The sequence below is a fragment of the Triturus cristatus genome, chromosome 4_1 (genome assembly GCF_964204655.1).
Source record: "Triturus cristatus chromosome 4_1, aTriCri1.1, whole genome shotgun sequence".
Taxonomy (NCBI): domain Eukaryota; kingdom Metazoa; phylum Chordata; class Amphibia; order Caudata; family Salamandridae; genus Triturus; species Triturus cristatus.
Window position 1 is genome coordinate 790,635,830 of NC_140585.1, and position 23,969 is coordinate 790,659,798.

Genomic DNA, 23,969 nt, shown 5'->3' on the forward strand with positions numbered 1-23,969 from the left:
GTCCTTGCCATTGAGCTTCTTGCAGCCTGCCAGGGAATTGAGTTTTTACGCCCACTTAGAACCACAACACCATTGGAGAAAGTCTATGACCTTGTGCGCACTGTTGTAAGGTAACAGCAAACAAAACTTTCCACAGAGGTTTACAGTTTGAAGATCTACTGGCTTTGGTGGTAGTTATTTATTTACTAATGTTCTCTGCTTGCTGTCCATTAGGCCTTGGCTGAAAGACCGTTTCATGGCACCCGATATCGACGCCGTTCACAGGTTGCTTGTAGAAGAGAAGGTAAATGACCCTATTCTTTGTGGTTGATTGGTTTAGACTTCTATATTTAGAAACATGAAAAAGTATTATTCAGTCTATAATAAACTGTGCTGTGGTGGACACATCCACCCGTCCACATTTCCATGCCATCTGAAGTACTGTGAAAAGGTTTCATAATCCATCCCTGGTTGTTTATCTTTATGTACATCAAATATATCTCTGTGAAAAAAAAGTGTTGAATGGAATGTCAGAATTACTCTCATTCACTAGCAATTATTATGGTCGTATACCAGTCCATTATTTTTACCCGCTTTGCCACTACAGGCAGGGATCAATTAAATGCAATCAATCTTGGTTCTGCCCCAAAAGGTTGAGTCCAGCCCGAACCAATAGGACACATCCCACCTGCATGGGAACACAGAGTTCAGAGATGTTTTGGCCTTGGGACACTTTAGTGAGCTGCAGCTGGACCTCTATTGAACAGAGAGCTTCAGAACCCATCTGGCACACCCATTACCATTAGGATTACTGACTGTAATTAAAGGAGATGGATTGAATACTTCAGTTATTAACAGCCACTAGTAGCTCAATTCAATCTCTGAGTGGGAATGCCCACTACCGAAACATAAGTGAAAGCCTGTCTAGGACTATCTATTGGCCCATAGTTTTGCACATTGACAGCTTTAACATCCAAGAAGCAGCACAAGAAGGTGAGTTGGTCGGACATGTGAAAAAAAGCTTTTGAGGACCTGAAGCAATGTGTAGTGCAGCTGTATGCTCCTGACCTCAGTCTACTCTATACGTTATACTATACACAGATGGATGCCACAAACAAAGGAGTTGGGCCAACTCAGTGTCTAGGTTAGGGAGCATCAGGTGGCATTTTTTAGTTGTAGGTTAATTCTCCGAAAACAGAACCAGGCAGCCATTGAAAAGGCATGCTTTGCCATATTGTGGACTTGGAGAAGGTTACAGCAGTACCTGTTTCATATTAGGTTTGTGGTTCAGACAGGTTACAAACCACTCCAATGGTTGACGACAATGAAGGGTGAGAATCCCATGTTGGAGCGATGGTCTGTCTCACTGCAAGGTCTAGACTTCAAGGTGGAGCACAAAGCCAGAATGGACGATGAGAAAGCAGATGGGTTTTCATGCGGGGTTTGACGACTCCAATGACCATGGTTCTTCAATGATGGAGTAAAGTTCAGTTAGTCTGATCTGGAAGGGGCATCTGTTGAGATGAGAATGTCTCCTGTATGGTTTGCATGTGTGTTCCCATGCCATTAGTGCCCGACTGCATGCTTCTGTTATCCTGTTTATTGATTTTGGCTTTATTCGCACACTAAATCTAGTGTTTGTGTGGAGGCCTCATCCTGTCCCCTGACACGAGTGAGGTCCCGGACTTATCCCCTGACCTGGAAGGGGGTGCACCAAACATGTTATCATTGCACTGCCAGTAAGCTACCATATTTGTAGCAAGACCTTTTTATCAGTCACTTTAGTGGAGGCCTTTTGGGCCACTCGTGTAAAGTTCTACTTCTATGCACTAACCTTGATCATAGCACTAACATTACATGTGTATGTTGTGTGTGTAGCCTGCCTGAGTGCATGGTGTGGACCAGAGAATTGGAGGTCTTTGGGATCCATTGTTGATACTCCAAGCTTGGCGTTGTACACAAGATAAAGAGTAGGTTGTTTTTCAAGTTAGTTTGGGAGTAAAGGAGACAAGGCTGCTTTAGAAATTCTGCTAGCCCTTTTGCTAAGTTGAGCAGCTGATCAGGATCCTTTAGAAATTCTGTTAGCCCTGTTGTTGAGCAGAGCAGCTGATTAATCTTCAGGTACCACTGCCATTTGCTAAATGGTGGGGGTGAAGGGTGGCACTGCAGTCTCTTGTTCAAGGTGAAAGCAACCTCTTAGATGAGGCCAGTCTTTTGTCTTACCGCTTACCTTTACCACTCCCCAGTGTGGCTGATGACATCAGGTGCAGAAAGGCCAAACCTCTTTGTGCCTCTATTGTGGGTACTCCAGACTGAACTACAACCCTGATGTGAAGAGCGTCTTTTGGCACTAAGGCTGCATCTGGAGAATAGTTTGAAGAGGGCACTTGAAAGGAAAACCAAACCAAACTGGTTCTGAAAATCTACGTCTCCTGTCTTCTTTGACTTTATGGAAGTGAGGCTCACTTTCCCACTTGTTGTTCCAGTTCCAACTTCTCTATGACTGAGGAATAGAGTGCTCAGAGGACTACTGTGCAACAAGAGCTTGAGTCTGAGTGTCCCCAGCTTCACCGAGTTGAAGGGACATTACCTAAGTTCACGCCTTTTGGCGAAAGCTGATTACCAGTCCAGAAGTGTCTACAAGCTAACCTGCCTGCTGAGATAGAGAAGGATCCTGCCAACCCTACAGGAGGAGTGACTATACAGGAGGAGTGACTATCCAGGAGGAGCAAGGTGCAGCATGACCCTCATGCAGCAGGCAAATGAAAGAGAAGGACCGCAGAGAGAGAATTGCGTGCACTGGTGTCCGATGTCCCAGACTCTTCTGCAAGATTCCAGGTAGGTGCACCGGCCTGAGTCGCAGATTGACCCTGAACTTCTGTGCAACCAAGACTGCGTATGCCAGAAGCTGTGGCCTAACATCAGTCCTGGGAAACTTGTATGAAGCCATAACTTTGCTAGAGTCTTGCCATGCTCTTCTGCACAAATCCTGACCCGAGCAGCCCTAACAGTGATGCAACAAACCCCCAGTGGACCAGCCTTCAAGAGGATCCAGCTCTTCCCCTCTGCAGCTGCTTCCAACTGCTGCTGCATCACTCGAAGACCAAGGACTGAGGAGGCCAAGAAAGACTGCAGGTTGAGTGCAGGTGCTGAAAACGTCTGGCACCAGTCACGAACTGAGAAGGATTTGTGTTTGGAAACTGTTTGATACTGCGTTATACTGAGTACTGGGGTAATCTTCACCTGAGGCTAACCATGCTAAGTACCCAATCCGAGTTGGGAATCACCTGGAACATAATGGGGAGGGAGAACAGAGATCAGTAGTTTAGAGGTGGTTCTAACCCACTTAAAGTACCAGGACACCAAATTGTGCTGAATGCATATCTTGATGTGTAGTAATAACTTCTAGTGTTCATTAAACACTTCTTGAGAAGAAGGCAAGTACTGGGTTGCACAAGCTGTTATTATAAGCATGTGTGTTTGCTGAGCTTGAGCACGCCAACTCTACTTCCCTGAGAAGCTTGTGACTGTTTGGCATTGCTACCACTGAGATTCAATTGCTGAAGGGTTTGTACTTGTCCTAGTGTGCAGACACACAGTAGGATGGACTTGGGGACATCAGAGGTACATTTCTTCATCCCCCATGGTTGAGGTCCACTGTAAGCCAGTTTGGGTCCATTACCCCCTGCTTTTCCCGTAGTCCGCAAACAGGATATGACAGACTTTATGATGGTTTTTGTGTAGTGCATGCTAATCAGTTGCTTGCCACTTTGGTGCAGAGTTTGTCTGTATTTGTGGGTTTACCCAGGTCGCTGGGCTCCTTGGGAGGAAAATTCCACAGACATTCCCCTCGTTGTGAGGAATGAATGTAAAGGTCTTCCCTGTGAATGGTGTTTCTTGGGAGGCAGAGTAATAGCAAGCTGTCCTAACCTCTGGAGCGATGATGTGTTGGGTACGTCTCTGTGGGATTTATTGTGGTGGAAGTGTGGGGCTTCTACCTAAGCTGAATGAGCTGTGAAGCTTGGCCACGTAGTATGTCACTAGACACCTGCTATATGGGCTGGCTACTGCCTTTTCCATTTTTAGTTAGGTCTCGCCTGACCCAGCGCATGCGCTGCTCTAGTGAGACATTTTGTAGGTGGGTTTAGAAAGTGCTACCCACCTTTTTGTGCTGGCGACAAGCTACAGTGCACGATGGCGTGCACACGCACAGCTGCTCCCCGCATTCTCCCCTCCCTTCTCGCCCAGCCATCTCCTGCACCAGCCTTCAGCACCATACCCCTCCCCCAGCTGCTGCGCACGCATCCCTACCGTGAGTCATCGCTTTTACAGTGATCGCGATCGCGATGTCCGTTTTAATCATATTCTAATACTTTATTTTCTCGTCAATACACTCTTACGTGAAATTCACTCGTACGATATGCGTGATTCATATGGGAAAGCATTAGTATAACTTTAGTATAACTTAAAGATAGCCGCCCAGTTTGTTTTTACCATTACTGCATGTGACTCAGAATTTGGGAAATAAATAGCGATTCCAAGATGGGCTCATGGTCCACGCCGTGGGCACGCGAGAAGTGCTCACCTCCTCTACTTTTTCTGTTAAACTGTAAGTTTCATTTTTTCTATTTTTTGTACTATTGTAGCCTGTGAACCCCTTGTTCAGATGTGGCATATTAATGGAGTATGTGGCCAATTGCAAGCAAAGAAAATGGGTTGTCTTAATCCCTGCTTAGGCGCCTGCATTCCTGCCCATTGTTTAAAGTAAATTGTCCAAGCTGCAACTTATCTTGCATTACAGCTGCCTGGTGTGCTGTACTGCTGGCTTCTCTCTAAGCTTTGCCTGGACTTTTTAAATGGGCCATCCAGTCATGACGTCACAGTAAATCGCAAGACACGAGCAGACCTCAAGCCACACACACACAACCACACACACACACAGCCACACACACACACACACACAACCACACCCACAACCACACACAACCACACCCACACACAACCACACACACAACCACACACACACAACCACACACACACAACCACACACACACAACCACACACACAACCACCACACACACAACCACCACACACACAACCACCACACACACAACCACCACACACACAACCACCACACACACAACCACCATACACACAACCACACACAACCACACGCTCTCTCTCGCTCTCTCTCGCTCTCTCTCGCTCTCTCTCGCTCTCTCTCGCTCTCTCTCGCTCTCTCTCGCTCTCTCTCGCTCTCTCTCGCTCACTCTCGCTCACTCTCGCTCACTCTCGCTCTCTCTCGCTCTCTCTCGCTCTCTCCTCTGTAATCTTTCCAGCACCAGTACTCTCCGTGTTGCTTCTGAGCCCTGCTTTTGTTATTTCCCTCCACCCACCTTATAAAAAAAAAATATTAAGCTTTGGCACTGCTTTATTTTTCTTTATTTACCAGTACAACTTGGATCAGTAAATAAAAAAAAATGAAAGCTTCACACGCACGCTGTAGGTGCATTCATGTGTTGTGCTTTTACCTACAAAATGACACAGCTGCTGTGACTGCATAATAGCACCTTTTTCTTTTTTAATGGGGGGTTCCTCTTTATCCATGCTGCACAACATCGCTAAACAAGCATTGGCATAGCCAATAGGTCTCGCCTTTGGGACATTAAGTGTTTAGTTATCCAGCACAATATTCTTGGTGCAACAACATCAACTGTTGCATGGCTAAACACTTATAAGGTACAAGGTTTAGCCATGCAACAGCTGATGTTGTTGCACCAAGGATATTGTGATATTATAAGGCCCCAAAAGTGAGACCTATTGGCTATGCCAATGCTTGTTTTGTGATGGGGGCAGTGTAAGCTGCTAAGTGCTAACAAGCCCTCATGCATGTGTTCTTTGGATGAGCCTAGAGCTGATGTATTAAGAGAGGCTAAAACATTTCTTTGCATATGACATAAGGTGCGTTATCTAACTTGGAGTATACATGCATACTTTACTTCACTACTAAGTGTCCAGTGCAACAGACCTCAAATAACATAGAATGTGACAAAAAAGATTCTGCTAAGTAAACAAATGGCTGAATTGTGGAGTCAATATAGTTGTATTTTTCCTTAGTCCTCTTGCTTTCCTCCATTGCTCCTGCCTATGGAGAAAGCCAGTTGATTTCCCCTATCGCATACATTCTCGGCTACAGTACTGCAGCAGGATATACACTGGCTCCTACATGTACAATGGTCGGTGTGCCCAGGCCCTCTTACTAATTATGCCTTTCCTGAAGAGCCCTGCTGTTGCAGTTCTTAGTCTACAAGTGATTGATTCCCAGACTACTCCATTTGGACATTGAATGACTTCTGTTTAAAGTCCTTGCAAAGTGAGAATAGTAAAGTGAATTTAATAAATGGTCAGCACAAGCCTTTAATATGACTTGTTAATGTTTAAGAGTAGCCAGTATACTATGTATATTTTCAAGAGATGTGTTATGACTTCAAATAAAAATCTCTAATACATTCGATTTATTTTTTTATACAAATGCAAATTCTCACCACATTTGGTCAAAGAATTCGATATTAAATTAGTGATGTCAGGTGACAAGCTTCTGCGTCAATGAACTGTAAATTATGGTGACATTGGAGTGCTTATATTTAATATTTGATTCATTTTTGTTCTTATTCCACAGGTTTGGGAGGTGGCAGTCCCCTATATTGAGAAGTACAGAATGGAACACATACCCGAATCCAGACCAGTGTCGCCAACAGCATTTTCACTGGGTTCAAAAATGAACATGTGTTCTCTCCATGATCATAACGAGCAGTAGAGCAGACTGGTCTTTCTTGTATCACGTTTCTTGAGCATCAGCAGCTAATAGAATGTTTGTGGTCTTGTAACAACACACTCTTAGCTATATGTAAGTGCCCAGGGGTAGTTGAGTTAAGACCAAATGTATTCCTGTTTCTTTCATTTGAAGAACGCAGGGGCTCGTCTTGAACCAAAGGAACCTTTTTTACTGCATATTCTAGACCTCTCATTCTGGTCTCTAAACTGCCCGTTACTCTATGCAACTGGCTTTGCGAGACGGTCATCCCTTCATACTTTTTCGCTTCAAGAAAAACTCATGCTGTTTAATATAATAAAATGGTTATTTGTATGAATAAAGTTATTTTTGGAAACAACTCATTGGATACCTGATGCTTCTTTTGCTACTGAGAGAATATCTGTTACGTGGAAGTCATCCCCTTCATGCTTCTTTCTCATAATAGCTTTCCACACAAATTACCACCTGGGGCCATATTACAGAATACGGTGTGCTTTCTTTGTTTGCACCAGGCGCACCTTTCAAAAGTTGCGCACTTCACACACAAGCAGAGTGCACCATATTATATTGAACGCGTTGCCCCCAGGGCAGCCGCAAAGTCGTGCTGCCCTCGGAGCAGCATATTCAAGGGAAATACGGAGCAGCTTTGAAGCAGCCGGTCTGTGTTTCACTGTGCTGGCGACAACCCTCCTGCACTTTAAAGGAGGATTAGAGATCCCATTGCAGGCGGGTGCAGGGAGTGACTACAGCCGCCTGAAAGGGGATGTCTGGGGGGGGTCCATAGGACCCGTCTCCCCCTCCAAGGGGCTACTATCTGGAAGTGCAATGACTGTGCACTACTTACTAGGTAGCCCACTGCCATTACGGCTGCTGACAGCTTCTTAGCCTCTGCTCCCACATCTATGATATGGCGCGGGTGCAGAGGCCAAGGGATTCCCTCATATGCATGGGGCCAGGCCCCCATGCAAATGGGAGCGCACCCTCTGGTGATCGCGCTGGCGCTATATGTGGGCCAGCTCTATCTGTATTACAGAAAGGGCAGCATAAGTGTCTGCCGCCCTTTCTGTAATACCAAAGTGTCCCTAGGGTGCGCAAAGCGGGTGCACATGCCCGTTGTGCCCCCGGGGTACTTTCCATAATATTGTCCCAAGATTACTGCAGCAGAATCAACACTGGCTCCAATCCAAAGACACTAGCCAAACCACTATGAATATAAAATCACCTGGCCCGACTAGCATTCGAACTAAGAAGCAGAAAAGGACTTGCTATCAGTCAGAGACCAGCCACATTTAAGCTTAATGCAGATTCATATTTTTTTTTTAATGATGGAATATGTAAAATAGTCACTTAATACATTTTACCTGCCTATTACACACAATTACTTCCGGGCAATATTCATTATTCCAGTCCAAATCGTCCTCATCCACAGTCTTTATGTATTGACATGCATTCTCACCAAAGTGACAGTGGCTTGCGCCATTTACAAAAAAATATATTTTCTTAAAATCCAACCGCTTGTTTAAAAAGAGCTCTCCTCCCAAATTTCTGTTCCCATATGAACCCTCTGGACTCACTACTCTCTAGCAATCCTGTATAACACCAAGCTGGATTACTCACTAACCTTGGGTTTCGGAGTAGAGTGCTACTTGCTGTAAAGCAGTTAATCGAATTACAATATTACTTATTTGTAAAACTGGCCATGATCTTTTTGGGTGAGGGGGTAGAGAGAGGGATCCCACGAAGTGGCAATGAAGATCACCGTAAATAATTGGGACAGCCTTCCTCATCACAGTCCCTACTATGTGAGAATTTACCAAATTCTGCCCGGTACCTCCCATCCAAGCACAACCATCAAATAGAATTTAATTTGTGAAGGAAATCAAGTATCCTCTCCATCTTGTAGTCCCAGAGATGATTGCACTAACTCAAGAAAAACTTTAAGGTTATGAGTAGAAGATGCACCTGACCAGCAACATTGGACTTCCATCGAAGCGAGTAATGGAATTGGTCATGTTGGACTACCTTTGCTTCCTTACATTTGACAAAGCGGTAAATCTTCTTCTCACTTCAGACAAAACTGAGTGAGGCATGAAAAGATCTGCAACCACGAAGCTCCTTGACAGAAAGTACTTGAATCACAGAACATACAATCAAAGACCCCAGAAATGCAATAAGCAAAAGGTAAATCCCAGTGTCTGAAGATGTGTAACCCTCTTCAGAAGTAACAGATGACGGAGTAAAGGCCTCATCTTGAGGCAAAATCAACCAGGGCTGCTTGCACCAGGCTATTGAAATAAAGGCGCCTTCTCAATGAGAGCGGTGTGATCTACTGGATCAGAGGGCAGTGGAGTCTAACGTAAAATTAGAATGTTAAACTCCACCCAATAGGGCTAGCGATAAAAAAGGAAAAAGCAGCTATATCCCAGCCTATGAGGGTGAATATGCCAGAAAGTACGGCATCCTGCCTCTCGGAACTTTTGTATATTCACAATCGAGAACAGAGTTTGGGAGCACAGGGGTTGGGAATGGATACCCTCCGAGCAATGTCAAAACCTAAGCCCAGGATAATGAAGCTACCCAAACGCTCTGCTCCAGCCTGGCACAAGTATGAGCACGCTTCCCTCTCTAACCAGTCAGTCGAGTCTTATCAACTCGGTCTGCTATTGCAGAAAGTAACTGTACTAAACTAAGCATACCTATAGTGGTCATAAGATGTATGCAGTTTCCAGCAGTTCTCCTGGGCCAGCAAGTATGAAGTCAGAAGAGGTTGCTGCTGAACGTGGAGGGTTCGTACAAGAACTGGAAGAAAGATAGTTTAATTATAAACAAACATCTTTGTGGGAAAACATTCTTTTTTTAATTTAAAATGTGCAAGTGGTATTCCAATGCCTGAAGTTGGGATTCAACTCAATAATGGTAATTCAACTAGTGAAAGCTACGTTAAGTGGGCCACTATTACTTTGTTAAAATGTTAGTCAAGAAGAAAAAGAAAAAGAAAAATAATTGGTGAATTAAAAGGCAAACATTGTTATTAGATCTGCTACTTTACAACCTGATTGCATGCTGAAACTTTCAAACCATGCCCATAAAACACACAAGCTACAAATATAATTAATATTGGTTGTCAGATCATTTAAGGCAAGAGATTTATTTAAGCCCCTCCCGCTATCTAGCATCATTAGCGACTCAAAATGGCTGTTGTGTGAATACAGGTGATGCATAGATTCATTTTAAAGTGGAGAAGGAGCCATCGACGATTGCCATTTTAACATCCATAACTGAATGCAACAGAACTTGCAATGCCCAAGTTCATTGATGGTGTGTTCCTGGTAGTGGCCCGGTTGAGTCAAGAACTCTCATTTGGCTATCCCTGAACCACATGGAATCTCAAAGTTTGAAATCAGTCAGTCTCATTTCATACCAACTACTTTGCTGTATCTCAGGTCAACTTCTGTGCTAAAACTACATTTTGCCTCTGAAATTGGATCGGCATGGCTCTTCTTCCCCCTACTCCCATTTTCCTAACTGAATTTCCTTGGTCATGGTGATCTCTCACCGAAAGATTTGCAACAGCTCCTCATTTGGAATCCCCGATCAGACTACCCTAACTTTCCTGATCATCATTTTGACTAAATAATACTGTCATATTGTCCCAAAAACATTTTTTTGCTAATCACCAAACAAATAGACCTCGCAGGCTTATGACTAGAGCATAAATGAGGTAACTGGGTTGATCCTACATACCTTTTCATCCAAATCGGCACTCCAAATGCTTTTATCACACAAATTAAACTTTGTTTCTCAGTGAAATACAAACGCTTTGAAGGAGATACCTCTAGATACATTATGGTATCTTGTAGGGTTTACTCCTACAGCGTCTCAGTCCAAAAACCTAAACCAAAACCTTCAAAGGCTAAAATCCACCTTATACGCACTCCGCCATGAAGTCCCTACATAGACAGGACCTCAGATCAAGGGACACGGACTAGGAATGTACTCCAAGCATCAAATTCCAACATGGAGTATGTAGACGATTGGCATTCTTTGCAACAGCAGGACAATTGTGTCTACATCCTTAAAGATCATTCGACTTGCATCTCACATCTGCAGGAGATCAACTACACAAAGAATTGCAGGACCCTAGACACAACATGGAGCATGCACCTTCACTGCACTTGTCAAACTACACTCCTTACACGTTGAATATACTTAATTTTTATTTATTATTACAGAGTTTTATATAGCGCGAACTTGACCCGAATCGGGTATCAGAGGGCTTTACATAAGGACAAATTCATTTTTGTTAGTCACGGGGAGATTAAGTGATTTGCCCAGAATCACAGGATGTTCAGCGTCATTGCCGAGATTCAAACCCAGTTCCCCAGATTCGAGGTGGACCGCCCTAGCGTTAGGCCAACTCCTCTCCCCAACTCAAACTGTACTTTATGCATTGATTGGATCCTATTCGTGACACAGGACATGTGCTTAGACCGCATTCCCCGTCTCCCAACAGGATTGTAATCTGACGATGGTCCCTGGATCTACAAGACCACTGCTCTCCACATGAGGCATGGCCTTGGAAAGGAGTTTCTCCATAGGCAGACGAATTCCCTCTTCGGGATGAAAGTGAACTCCATACAGCCGTCATGAGCATGGACGAAACTCCTGCAACTGAAGGACACGCGGCCTCATACATTTTTAATAATCTCTCCTTCAAGTTCAAATGCTCGAGGCCCTGAGGTGGCATGGGTACGGTAAAAGATAAAAACAAACACATACATTTAGCATCTGGCACTATGAACTTGATATTCCTCAAATACAGAGGAATGACTGTAATACACAGCACTTGGTGAAGGCTCAATATTGCTGAAAGTTGCGAGCAGATCAGATGGATCTGGGCTTTCCAAAGGGCATGTCAGGAAGCCAGTGGGTGACAGAGAAGGGGGAGGCACAAGTCATAATAAACTGCATGCTCTAAGAAATCCATGGGGTGGAGCACCTTTCCCAGTATATTATTGTTCACATGGTCCTTGTGCCTCTTCTTGGGTGGGTCAGGGATACTTTTTCTTGAGCTGAAAACGCACCCCACCACAGAAAAGTCGTGGTTTGCTGTTGTCTAATTTGTTTGTCTTTTTATACACACCTCCAGACGTGATGGGGATGTATTTCTGGCCTGTCTGATATGGTGCTGGGCACCGGTTCTAAGTATTACATCAGGTGGTTCCCTCAGCTATACATTAAAAACAATAGAAAAGCACTTTGCTACTCGTTTTGCTGCTCAAGTAGCAGGGAATTTAGCAAGCTGGTTTTGTTTTCATCATAGACTCGCCATATAATGTTTCCAAATTGGCCCTTTCAAAACTTTTGCATAAAAATGCTTGGTATTTGTATATAACTAGAGCTTAATTTGTTTTTTCATCTTCATGTATACATTCTGAGGTTAAAAGAAAAAATCATGTTGAAACTTCGTCTATGGATACTATTTGGAAGTAGCCAACAAAAAATTGAGCTAATTTATTTGACCCTACTTTTTGCTCCTTAAACATTAAGGCATAAAGTTATTTTGCTCCACATTTCAAATGAGAACATTCTGGGGCTCATTTATCATTGAGTTGCATCGCCCTTAAGCCACAAGGAGACGCAAGAACCAAGTCAGATTTATCAAGCCATGCAAAGGCCACCTTGGCCCAGGAGGCGATCCATGGGTGGAGCGGGGGTGTTCCCACTCAAGCACTTATGGATTTAGGCGCATTTCCAGATTTACCATTGTTGGTAGACCTGGGAATGTGTCAAAATTCTATGGCTTCTCAGGTGAGGCATAACGAGGAGAAATATCTTTATTTCTCCTGTTTTTTTCCCCTCTTTCTATGTGTGCTGCATTCTGCAGTACACACAGAAAGAGGAAAATGCCTCTGAGTATTGTTTTGGTGCGGGAAGGTTTCCCATCCTGCCCAAAAACAATTCTGCCTGAAACGCGGGTACTCTTGCACACCTTGTGCCGGCGTTGGCACTAGGCAACACGTGCGCAAGGAAAGGACAAGAATGCATCGTATAATGTTAAATACCACGCATTCCTGCCCTTACCCTGTCACGCAGTGCAGCAAGATGGCTTATTGCGTTGCACTGCGCTGCGTGGATGGCTTAATAAATGTGCCCTCCGTGTATGAGACAAACAGTTAATTTTGTCCCTTAATTTGTAAGCAGGGAACCAAGTGAGAAACCTGTTCTGGTTTGTCCTTTTTTACACATGTAACAAAAATAGTGCAAAATGGATTTGATCCAGCTTTGAAAAAAAATCTTCCTCAAAGATCCCCCTCAGTGCATCAGTTTCTGATGCTGTGGAAATGGATGTTTCTTGTTACTAAGTAGGGTTTCTATCATAAATATTACAGCTCCCAACCACAGACCTATATGAGTTACATTTTTCACTTTGACATTTTTATTTTTCAATGGACCCCCTTTGTAGAAATCAAAAATATTGATGACACAGAAATACAGTCAAAAATAAGTAAAACAAAAAAAAGCCAAAAAGAAAGTTTCTCCCGCCACCAACAGCCCCCCCTCCCCCTCCCCGCCCGGCGGCGCTTCTTTGGTGCAAATGTATTGCATTGCATTGCTTGACTTACTATTATAAGTAAGGAGATTTCATATTTGAAAGATACAAGTAGGTTGGATGACTACAAAATGTAAGAAAAAAATAAATTTGTATTTGGCTAGAAATTGAAATAAAACGGTAAGCATTATTTAGACACCATTTTTCAAAATTTAGGTTTGTGAAGGTTTTTATTTATAACAAAATGTTTTGTGCTTTCCAATGGTGGTGGGTATTTTAAATGTTATTGAAGTTGGAAATATTGATTTGAAATTTTTGTTCACAAATGTTTTTGAACTATACTTTTTAACATAGATCCCATTCATCAATTGGAATTTTTCTGTATCTTCTGTCATTGTAACTTCTTATGTAAATATGTTTGATATAAGCATATTTTGCTGATGGCTGAGTAAATTGGTTAGAGCAAATCTTCCCGACATGTTTACATTGACAAACACACAAGTAAATAGGAAAACACTTTTACCATGTTATTTTAAAAATGCATGTTAGAACTGACGAATGACACCTTATACAATGGATTCCCTCAAAGTATTTTCAAAGCTCAACACCCCACGCCATTGTGTTTGAAGAACATCCTTTGATCCCATTTGACCGGTTCTGTTTGATTAGTATTTAAGTATTTTGCTAATTGCAGACAAACCATTGTATTGCTGTAGCTTTAGTCTCTTGGCAAATAGGTCCAACTTCTTATTTGTTTTAACGGTTCGGTATTTTATGTGCATTTTTAACAAGCACAATGAGTTGTTCAAGCAACTGAACAACCCCGAAGAAACACTTGCTTTGAAGTTACGAAACTCGAGTTAATGGTTTCCCTTTCTAGTGTCTCATTTTTGGCCTAGACCATCATTAACCCTATAATCTACGCTAGTTAAACTTTTAGTGTGCTGGGTGTTAACAGGATCAAACACATGCTTTATCTGAAAGCAAACACCTCTCTTTACTTAACTCTCAAACATTTACCTGGGTGAAGGCCTGTTGGAGCAGAGAGGAAGAGAAGTCCAATAAATCGTGTTTTTTTTTTCTTTTGCATAAGTCAGTGTTGAGGATTTGTATAGAGGGCTTTTTTGTATGATTCAATAAGACGGTTTTGAGGCATACTGCCATATTAAAAGATTTATTTCCACATACAGGTGCCTCTGAAACCCCGAGGTGCATGCCAGGGATTGTAATGCCCTTTCCCCACCTTTCTCGTCCTTTCAGACCTGCCGTAGGGAGATATGTTTTCCAACAGGCTTCTAAAACCGTTATTCTCCTACAGCTGAGATCTGCCTCGTCTAATCTTGTCTGTAAAACAAGGTTTGCGGAAGTCAGGATAGGAGGGGGATCCTTTCAAGTTAGGGCAGCACAACTATGGAACAAGTTGTCCCGCCCCCAGGTCTGACGGAAATCTACTCGCTTTAGGAGGCCTAAAAATCTGGTTCCCCCCCTACTACATAAACTAGGTCTGAGGTTGCCTCCAACTAAATGGCGCAATTCTAAACCTCACTAGCCTTGGTTTTCTTCTGTGGTTCACTAATAGTGCCAAGATGCTATGCTCTATAAATGACAAATAATAATAATAATAGTTTTTTTAAGGCACAGGGAGATTAAGTGATTTGCCCGGAACCACAGGTTGTTGAGCCGAGGCTGAGACTCGAACCTGGTTCCCGATTTCCAAAGTCGACATCAATGGCTGTTAGAAAATTTCCTCTTGGTGGCCTCTTAGCACTGTAAAAACGGATGTATCCCTAAACAATGCGACATCCTCATTTTCTGAGGTCAGAATGATGATCAGCTGAGTAGACCCTGCATGGATTCACCCTGCCACTTTCAGGTTTAAAGTAGATGAATCCACCTGCTGTTCTATCCTGAGGGATTTATCTGCCTAAAGCATACATGCACATTTTGCATGAGACATTTCACATCAAACTGAGTGGAGGAAACAGTTCCCCTCTACATTTCAAACCCTCGCACATGTTCAAGATGACCGATTGCAATCTGCATAAATGATGCCTACAGGCGGTCGTAATTTATGCATCTTGTCTGGTAAACCATACAAGTACATCTGTGAACATTTCCCTAAAAAGCTACTTTGGGACCAATTTTGTAACACTGCGAATGCACACACTCATTTGGTATGCACAGGCTACATAACAAGGGCTAACTACTACAAAAATAGCAGAGTTCAAGTTTATTTTTTATTATGAAGTGCATGTAAAAATTGGAGTTTTATTGCACTTTCTGCAGCAGTGACATCTGGAAAACGTAGGTAGATTCGCTCTGTTGCATATATGGTCATCTTGATCTGTGATGCTATGATTACTTACCGGTAATCACCATTACTCTTAGTCCTACTCGTCCTCGACCCAGTCACAACTAATGAGGTATTTCACTTGACAGGAAACGCTTTTAGGCTCCACCCACCCTCCCGTCAGGGGCTATAATTACACAGCCAACAGAAAGCACATCCTGACATACCAAGCAACAAAGGCCTGAACAGGGAGGGCGGGTGGGAAGTATGACTGGGTCGAGGACGAGTAGGACTAAGAGTAATGGGGATTACCAGTAAGTAATCATAGCATTACCTTTATGTCCCTCGTCCTCGACCCAGTCACAACTAATGAGGCATACCAAAGCAACCCCACAAGCAGGCCTTTGGCGAACCACACAGAGAACAGAGACCGAACACAAAAAATGGAGTGCAGCAAGTGAATAACTTTAATAAACAAACAGAATCAGGGGGGGAAACAACCCCCACAGCACGCAACACACCACAACCAAAATTGGTCCGGTCAGACAGAGCTCAATTCAGACGATAGTGCCGTACAAAAGTAGAATCAGATGCCCAAGTCCCAGTCCGACAGATCTCATCAAGGAAAACCCCATGAAAGGCAGCCCAGGAAGCAGAAACACCTCTAGTGGAAAGGGCCTGAACCCCAGAAGGGCAAGCCAAACCAGAGCCCTGATAAGCCAGAGAAATGACAGCCTTGATCCAGTGACCCAGAGTAAGATGGAAGGCAGTCTTACCCCGACCACCCAGACCAAAGGTCACAAAGAGAGAGTCCGAATAGCGAAACCCCGTAGAGCGAGCAACATAAACGGACAAAGCACATCTCACATCCAGGGAGTGAAGCAAAAACTCAGCAGGCGAGGAAGGAGAAGGACAGAAAAAAGGAAGAATCCACTCCTGAGAGCAATGAAAACCAGAACAAATCTTCGGAACAAACCCAAGGTCCAAAGAAAGGACCACCGCGTCATCCAGGAAATGCAAAAAGGGAGGAGAACAACGCAAGGCAGTGAGCTCACCCAACCGCCGAACCGAAGTAACAGCAACCAAAAAAGCCACTTTAAAACAGAGGAATTTAAGGTCTACAGTCTCCAAGGGCTCAAAAGGAGAGGACTGCAGAGCACCCAGGACCAAAGAAAGATCCCAAGGAGGAACCAGAGAATGAGTAGAGGGAGAGGACAGAGAGAAACTCCGGAACAACCGGGAAACCAACAACCCATCCGAAGACTGGAGCGAAGCCGGATCCCGGAAAGCCCGAACAGCAGCCCACTGCCCCTTCAGAGTAGACAAGGCATACTTCTTCTGAAACCCATCCAAGAAAAACTGAAGGATAGAAGCGATAGGACAAGAGACAGGAGAGAGACCAAGCCCTGAACACCAGGAGGAAAAAGAAGCCCAATGCTTAGAGTAGGAGGATAAAGTGGAACTCCTACGGGACCCTTGCATCACAGTGATGAGGTGATCAGGCAAACCCCGCACTCCAAGAGACAACCGTTTAACCTCCAGACCGCCAGGGTGAGAGGGACCAGGAGGGAGGGAGAGGGAGACCCCAGAGGAGACGGGTAGCGGGGAAGAATGCAAGGTGGGCCCACTGCCAGGCTCAACAACAACGGGAACCAGGACCTCCGCGGCCAGTGAGGTAAGACCGCCACCACCCGAGCACCCACCCGCTGGACCTTCAGCAAGAAGGCAGGAATCGGAGGGAAGGGGGAAGACATACAGCAAACAAGGGGGCCACTGAAGAGACAATGCCTCCACCCCCCCAAGCACCCAACTCCGGAGTCCGAGAACAAAAGAGGGGGAGTTGGGCATCGGCCCGGGAGGTAAACAAGTCCAGCTGGGGAGTCCCGAACCTCCGACAGTCATCTGGAAAAGCCTGGGGTAGAGACACAGGGTCAGAGAAGACGGAAACCTGCGACTCAAGGCATCCGCCACCACATTGTCCACACCCCGGATATGCTGAGCAGAGATGGCCAGAAGATGACACTCCGCCCAACCCGCAATTGCACAGGTCACCAGATTCAACGAAGGACTGCGAGTACTGCCCTGGTGGTTGATGTAAGCCACAGTCACGGAGTTGTAGGACCTCACCAGGACATTGCACCCCAGTAGACGATCCTGGAAGAGCACGGTCCACTGCAGACAGCTCCCTCTAATTGGACAATCGGCGGGACTCCACCCGGAGCCAACGAGCCTGAACAGACCACTGACCCAGAGTAGCCCCCCAACCGGACGCACTGGCATCCGTCGTCAACACCAATGGAGACAGCAGGCAAATCCACATTCCCCTGGAGAGATTGGAAGAATCCAGCCACCACCGGAGAGCGGACACCACCTCCAGAGACAAAGGCACAGAGAGAGCATACTCCTGAACCGGAAACGGCACCCAACGCTGAAGATGCCACAGCAGAGGCCGAAGATGAACTCCGGCCCAGGGCACCGTGAACACCGTAGCAGCCATATGACCCTGAACCTCGAGCCACTAAAGGAGGGGAGCCGCAGCCTGGGACAACAACCTACGCAACAGGCACTGAAGATGCTTAATCCAGGAATCCGGCAGGAACACCTTGCCCAGGACTGAATCAACGACGGCCCCTATGAAAGTCCGCCGAGTGGCAGGAAGGCGTTGGCATTTCGGAAAGTTCACAAGAAACACATGCTGTTCTAGCGTAAGGATGGTCAAGGACAGGTGCTGAGACAGGACCGCTAGGGAAGGAGCCTGGAGCACTCAATCATCTACGTAGGGGAACACCGACACTCCCCGGAGGTGAAGATGGGCCACCAAGGGAGCAACCACCTTGGTGACCACCCGGGAAGCAGACCGGAGACCAAATGGAAGGACACAGAACTGCCAATGATGATCCTCCAGGCAGAAGCGCATTAACATCCGATCCTCCAGAGCCACAGGCACATGAAGATAAGCGTCCTGGAGATCCAGAGTCGCAAACACCCAGCTGGTCTGAATCAAAGGAACCACTCTCTGCAAGGTCTCCATCTTGAAAGGGATCTTCCGCACAAACAAGTTCAGACTCCGGAGATTGATGACAATCCGAAACCCTCCTGTGACCTTCAGAACCAGAAAAACAATCGAATAGGTCCCCAGACCCCACTCCAACCGGGGAATGGGCACAATCGCCTTCTTCAAGAACAGAGCGCGAACACCGTCCACCAAGGACTGACGATGGGACCGGCACAAGGGAGTCAGTCCGCACCATGCCCGAGGGAGGAAGAAGGGACTGAAACTCGATCCAATACCCCCGTTCCAGGACAACCAGCACCCACTGATCGGAGGTCGTCAGACGCCAAGCGGGAAGGAACAACCGCAACCTCCCACCAACCTCGGGCGCCACACCAGTGGGATCCACGCCCGGAGCTGCATAGTCAGGAACGCTGTGGCCCTGGTCCAGCATCACGGGGAGGCTTCTTCTGGAACTTCTGAGGGAAACCCCTAACAGCACCCTTCGGGCCATTAAAGGAGGACTGTTGAAACCTGGAAGGCTGACGAAAAGTCTTAGCATGAGAAAATGAAAAATCCTTACGAGACGGCTGCCGACGGAGGGAAAAATAATGTTTACGCTCCTTGAACACCTTATGCAGCCTATCCTCAAGAGAGTTCCCCAACGAGACGAGGGCCAGTAAATGGCAAACGCAAAGCCATGGACCTCTGGGCGGCATCCGTATTCCAACCCTTCAGCAACAGATTCCGACAAGCATTGATAGAGGAACCACAGGACAAGGCAGAAGCGCGCACAGAATCGTAGGCAATGTCCGAGAGGAATTCAGCCTGACGCTCCATGGATTCCAGCAAGTCCGGACAACAGCCACACTCCTGCATCGTGGAAAACAAAGTCTTAAAGTCAGTCAACAGAGATTGAGCGACATAAGCCCCATAGACACTAGAATGGATGGCAAGGTGAGAACCAGCATAAGACTTCCGCAACGCAGAGTCAATCTTCTTATCCACACCATCACGAAGAATGTTATAATCCGCCATTAAAGGACGACCAACCAAACTCGCGACAATGGAATCCACATGCACAGACTCAGGAAAGAACTCCTCCATGTCCTGCAAAGGATAAAGCTTCGACATGAAGCACGGAATCATAATGTGATCCGGGTCCTTCCACTCATTCAAGAGGACATCCATCACAAAGGGATGAATAGGAAGAGAAGTAGCAACAGGCTTTCGAAAATGCGGCAAAACCGCATCAGAGGAAGTACTGGCCACAGCATCATCAGGAAAACCCATGTTCTCACGCACATGAGAAAGCAAGTCAGGCAACAATTCTTTGGAAACATATTTGCCCTTCAGATCCACTGCCCCCAAGGAAGCGTCATCAGAAGAAAAGAATCGGAAGAAGAAATGTTTGAATAGAGGGCAACGCCCCCACCAGAAAGACTCCCAGTAGACTACTTGGAGGACTTCAGATCAGACAAAGTCTCCAAAATCAGGCGCTTCAATCTGCCGTCATCCAACTTGGCGTGCTTCCCCGCAGGGGCAGAATCCTCACTGTCTGCAAGGGAAGAGGAAGAGGAAACAGGAGACACATGCTTCCGCTTTCTGTGATGCTTCCCCATCATGAACAAACAGCAAATGATGCAACACCAAAGTCAGGAACCCAGCAAGCCAATCAAAGGCAGAACAGAACTGAAGGCGACACCCCCCTCCCTTTAAACAAAAGAAGCAGGAAACCGCCCCCAACCAACACAGCTGTGAAGAAAACAAAAGCGAGGCGGGAGTGGGCGTGGCCAGGACTCCAAACATAAAATGACAGTGCGCGGCCGCCAAAGGCACCAGATGGCACATGAAGGCAGGAAGAACCACGAAATAAAAGCGCAACCGTAGCCCACCCGGGCACATCAACGGCAGCGGGACCCAGGCAAAGGAAAGCGGAGCACTCGGAACCCAACCCGAGTGCTCCCGAGACACCGCCCCACACGGAGCGCCCGGACCCCACCCCGGGCACTCCACAACAAAGGCCCCACCCGGAGCATCCCGAACCGTGGAGCACTCGGGGCAAACCCGAGTGCTCCCAAAGAAGAATGCACACGGAGCGCCCGGACCCCAACCTGAGCGCCCCGCAACAAAGGCAGCCAGAACACCAACACGGAGCACTCGGTGCAACCCGAGTGCTCCCCAGGAGACACAGCACGGAGCGCCCGGACCCCAACCCAGGCGCTCCGAATTGGCAAAATCCGGTCCCAGCTCAGGCAGCCCGCATACGGAGTGCCCTGACCCCACCCCGGGCGCTCCTGAAAGGCCCACGACCGGGTGGGGAAAGACAGGCGCCAAGGAAGAAAACAAATTTTCCAACCTCACTGAAGGAAAACAATTGCCTACACATCAGACCGAGCAAACAGTGAAAATCAAAGACCAGGGATATAGAGTGACTCTTTCAGCAGCAGCAGGATCCCAGGAAGCCAGCGCAGCCCAGCAGAACCGGCATCCAGGAGCCTGAAAGAGTCCAGAAAGCCCAGCAGCCCGACTCGAGGAACTCCCACGAAGGTCCATGAGCGCCCCCAGAGCCCAGCAGAGGAGGAAACCACAGGACAACACGAAGCAGGTAAGTGCCCAGCACCTACCCCAGCGTCCCCGTCAGGTCCACTGACAGGAAACAAAACAGGATGTGCATTCTGTTGGCTGTGTAATTATAGCCCCTGACGGGAGGGTGGGTGGAGCCTAAAAGCGTTTCCTGTCAAGTGGAATACCCCATTAGTTGTCACTGGGTCTTTGACGAGGGACGTAGAGGTAATGCTGGCATGGGCACACTAACTATAGGCGTTTTCATTTGAAAGGTGCGTGAGGTCAAATAGAACGATATATTTACATTTCTGATATCTCCGGTATGCTTAATCCTAGGGTCTCTCCTAGTTTCAACCATTTTGAAGGTATCCTCTCTCTAGCAGGGCCAGGTTATATTATTAAACAAGCATTGTTCTAGCCAATAGGTCTCGCCCTCGGGACCTTATAAGTGTTTTGCCAGAACTATTGGATTTGCCAATGTTTTTAGGCTATGTTGTAGAGCATTGTGGTGCCTGTGTAGCATGTTCAAAAGTTATCGTTAAAAAGTGTTATAGGCATTTTTTGTTACCTTCTATATAACCATGAAGACATCATGTACAACTGAATGACCCAATTTAAAAAAGATTAGACATTTAAAAAAGTCTTTAGTTTTTTTCTGCTTGCAATGCTGGAAACTTCTTTCAGCCTGTTGTGGTTGTGCTGAGTGATGCTGTGGTGGTGCTAAGGTAGTGCTGAGTTCTGTTCAGTTGGTGTTGTGGTGATGCTTGTTTGATGCTGAGGTGATGTTGCGATTTAGGATATATTTTTAAGAGATTGAATAAAATTCAGAAAACATCATGGAAGTGCCGAAAGGCAAGCTGAAGAGAAAGCACTGCTGGATGTTTTCCAGCTTCACCTATTTTGTGTGATGTGTGGGAAGGGTGGGATTAACCTTTACCTAAACCACTACAGTATTTCGACTCGCAACTGTAACATTAAACAAAAGAAAAATGTTACATTAAAAACATAATAAAACTTAATAACAATATGCTCTGGGCAGGGCTTTAAGTGGGATGAAAATATTGGGGGGGTCTCTCAAAGGAGGTGGCAGACTTAATTAGGGGCGGGGTTTAAAACAAGAAAGCTCAAAATCTGTGCGATGCATACTGTGCTAATTGAATGGTATTTTGTTGCTTCTGTTATTGCATCCAGATATATAACACAAGTCACATTACACCTACAACACGCCATGGCTGTTGACTTTGTCAATGGATTATTGTTGCATAAGATAAATAAGCAACAGCTATGGCTTCATTGTGCAACATATTGAAAATGCTTCAGTTCTTAAATGATGAGACTGTGAAAGAACTATGACTAGTCTCTGAAGTCCCATCAAAGGCAGTGAATGGTGGTGCTGCTGTAGAGTTTGGAGAAAAAAATATTTCACCCTGAGGGTGAGGGCAAAAATGGCGGCCTGATAGAGACCCAGCTGCTCTGACTGGCTGGAGTCGAGCCATCATTATGTGCTGATGGGAAGTGTAGTTCATACATCACGTTTGAAGGAGGCATGGCAATATTCAATTCCTTATAAACCACCACCAGCAACCGGACGGCCTGGGAGAATTTGAGGAATTATCACCTTGCTAAAGGGGTGTTGTGGAGGGGCAAAGACTGGGCACAGGTACATGCTAACATGGTGCTTTGCCGACTTTAGAACTGGGGAAACAGGTTTGAGTCTCAGCATCAGCTCAACATCCTGTGATTATGGGCAAATCACTTAATCTCCCTGTGCCTACCAAAAAATTAATGTATCCTTGTGTAAAGTAACTGGTGCTCATGTAAAGCGCTCCAATACCTTCCAGTCGAGTTTGCGCTATTAAATAAAAAGAAAACTACAAAAGAATAAACAATAAAAGATTTCTTGTACGTACTGTGTGCCAGACTGGCTTAGCATTTGGGTAAAAAATGGCCACTCTCTGCTTTTTATAGCTTAAATTAAGCTGCATTTTCCACTAGCGGAGCCATCAGAGCAACTACTTTATAGCCGTTGAGAATGCCTATATGCTCACAGGCTGTCTTCGTATACTTACACTGACTGAAGGGCATGTGGCAAGGGTGAGGGTTTCCTTTTCAACTGGCACCATGAGAGGAGGGAGTGCCTGTGCTTTTCCACCACTGCTGTGATATCTGCTGTGCTGCAAGTTGTTTACTCCAGTCACAGTGCCTGGCGGCTGCTGCAACATAGGCCCCCCCACCCCGGGCAGCTGCCAAGGCTGCAGGTACGAGATGCACAGTGAGTGCTGGGGGAGCACCTCCGAGCCAGTCTGAGCCGAGCACAGTGCACCATGAGTGCTGGCTGTGCTGCCTCCGGGGCAGGCTCCTCCATTCTCTCCCTGCAGCCGCTAATCCGTAGCATGAAGCTCCCCATTAATGCCTGGCGTCAATACTGCGCATGTGCCCCATTATCCACATGCGTATTAGCACACCACTTCCTTTTACTACAAATCATTTCAGTCCCAGCAAGCACTGGGCGCTCTACGTGTTGTGCGAACTTTTCGCCCATGTGCGCTAACATCAATAGAGCCATGTCTCTTGCTTATTGCAAATGTTGAATTAAAAAATGCTGCCCGCTGCCAAAAAAGAAGAAACGAAGAGCAGCTGCTATATTTGAAGCATTCTGTGCTACCAATATAACAAGCATTGGCATAGCCAATAGGTCTAGCCTTTGGGACCGTATAAGTGTTTAGCCATGCAACAGTTGATGTTGCACTAAGGATATTGTGCTGCATAACTA

General features: G+C 45.8%; 1 protein-coding gene and 1 long non-coding RNA gene across 2 annotated transcripts in view; one reads left to right on the forward strand and one right to left on the reverse strand.

Moving 5' to 3' along the window:
* Positions 1-7,152, forward strand: part of HAL (histidine ammonia-lyase) — a 269,994-nt gene extending 262,842 nt beyond the window's left edge. Inside the window, exons 19-21 of the mRNA XM_085653369.1 lie at positions 2-110; positions 214-283; positions 6,659-7,152. Of these exons, the coding sequence (XP_085509495.1) occupies positions 2-110; positions 214-283; positions 6,659-6,796 (317 nt within the window). The 3' untranslated portion in view covers positions 6,797-7,152. The remainder of the gene's footprint in view (position 1; positions 111-213; positions 284-6,658) is intronic.
* The window catches only part of LOC146855539 (uncharacterized), a 52,693-nt gene extending 29,082 nt beyond the window's left edge, over positions 1-23,611 (reverse strand). The window contains exons 1-2 of the long non-coding RNA XR_014981342.1: positions 23,266-23,611; positions 9,490-9,592 (exon numbers count right to left, since the gene is read on the reverse strand). This is a non-coding gene — a long non-coding RNA (uncharacterized LOC146855539). The remainder of the gene's footprint in view (positions 1-9,489; positions 9,593-23,265) is intronic.
* Positions 23,612-23,969: the final 358 nt, after the last annotated feature.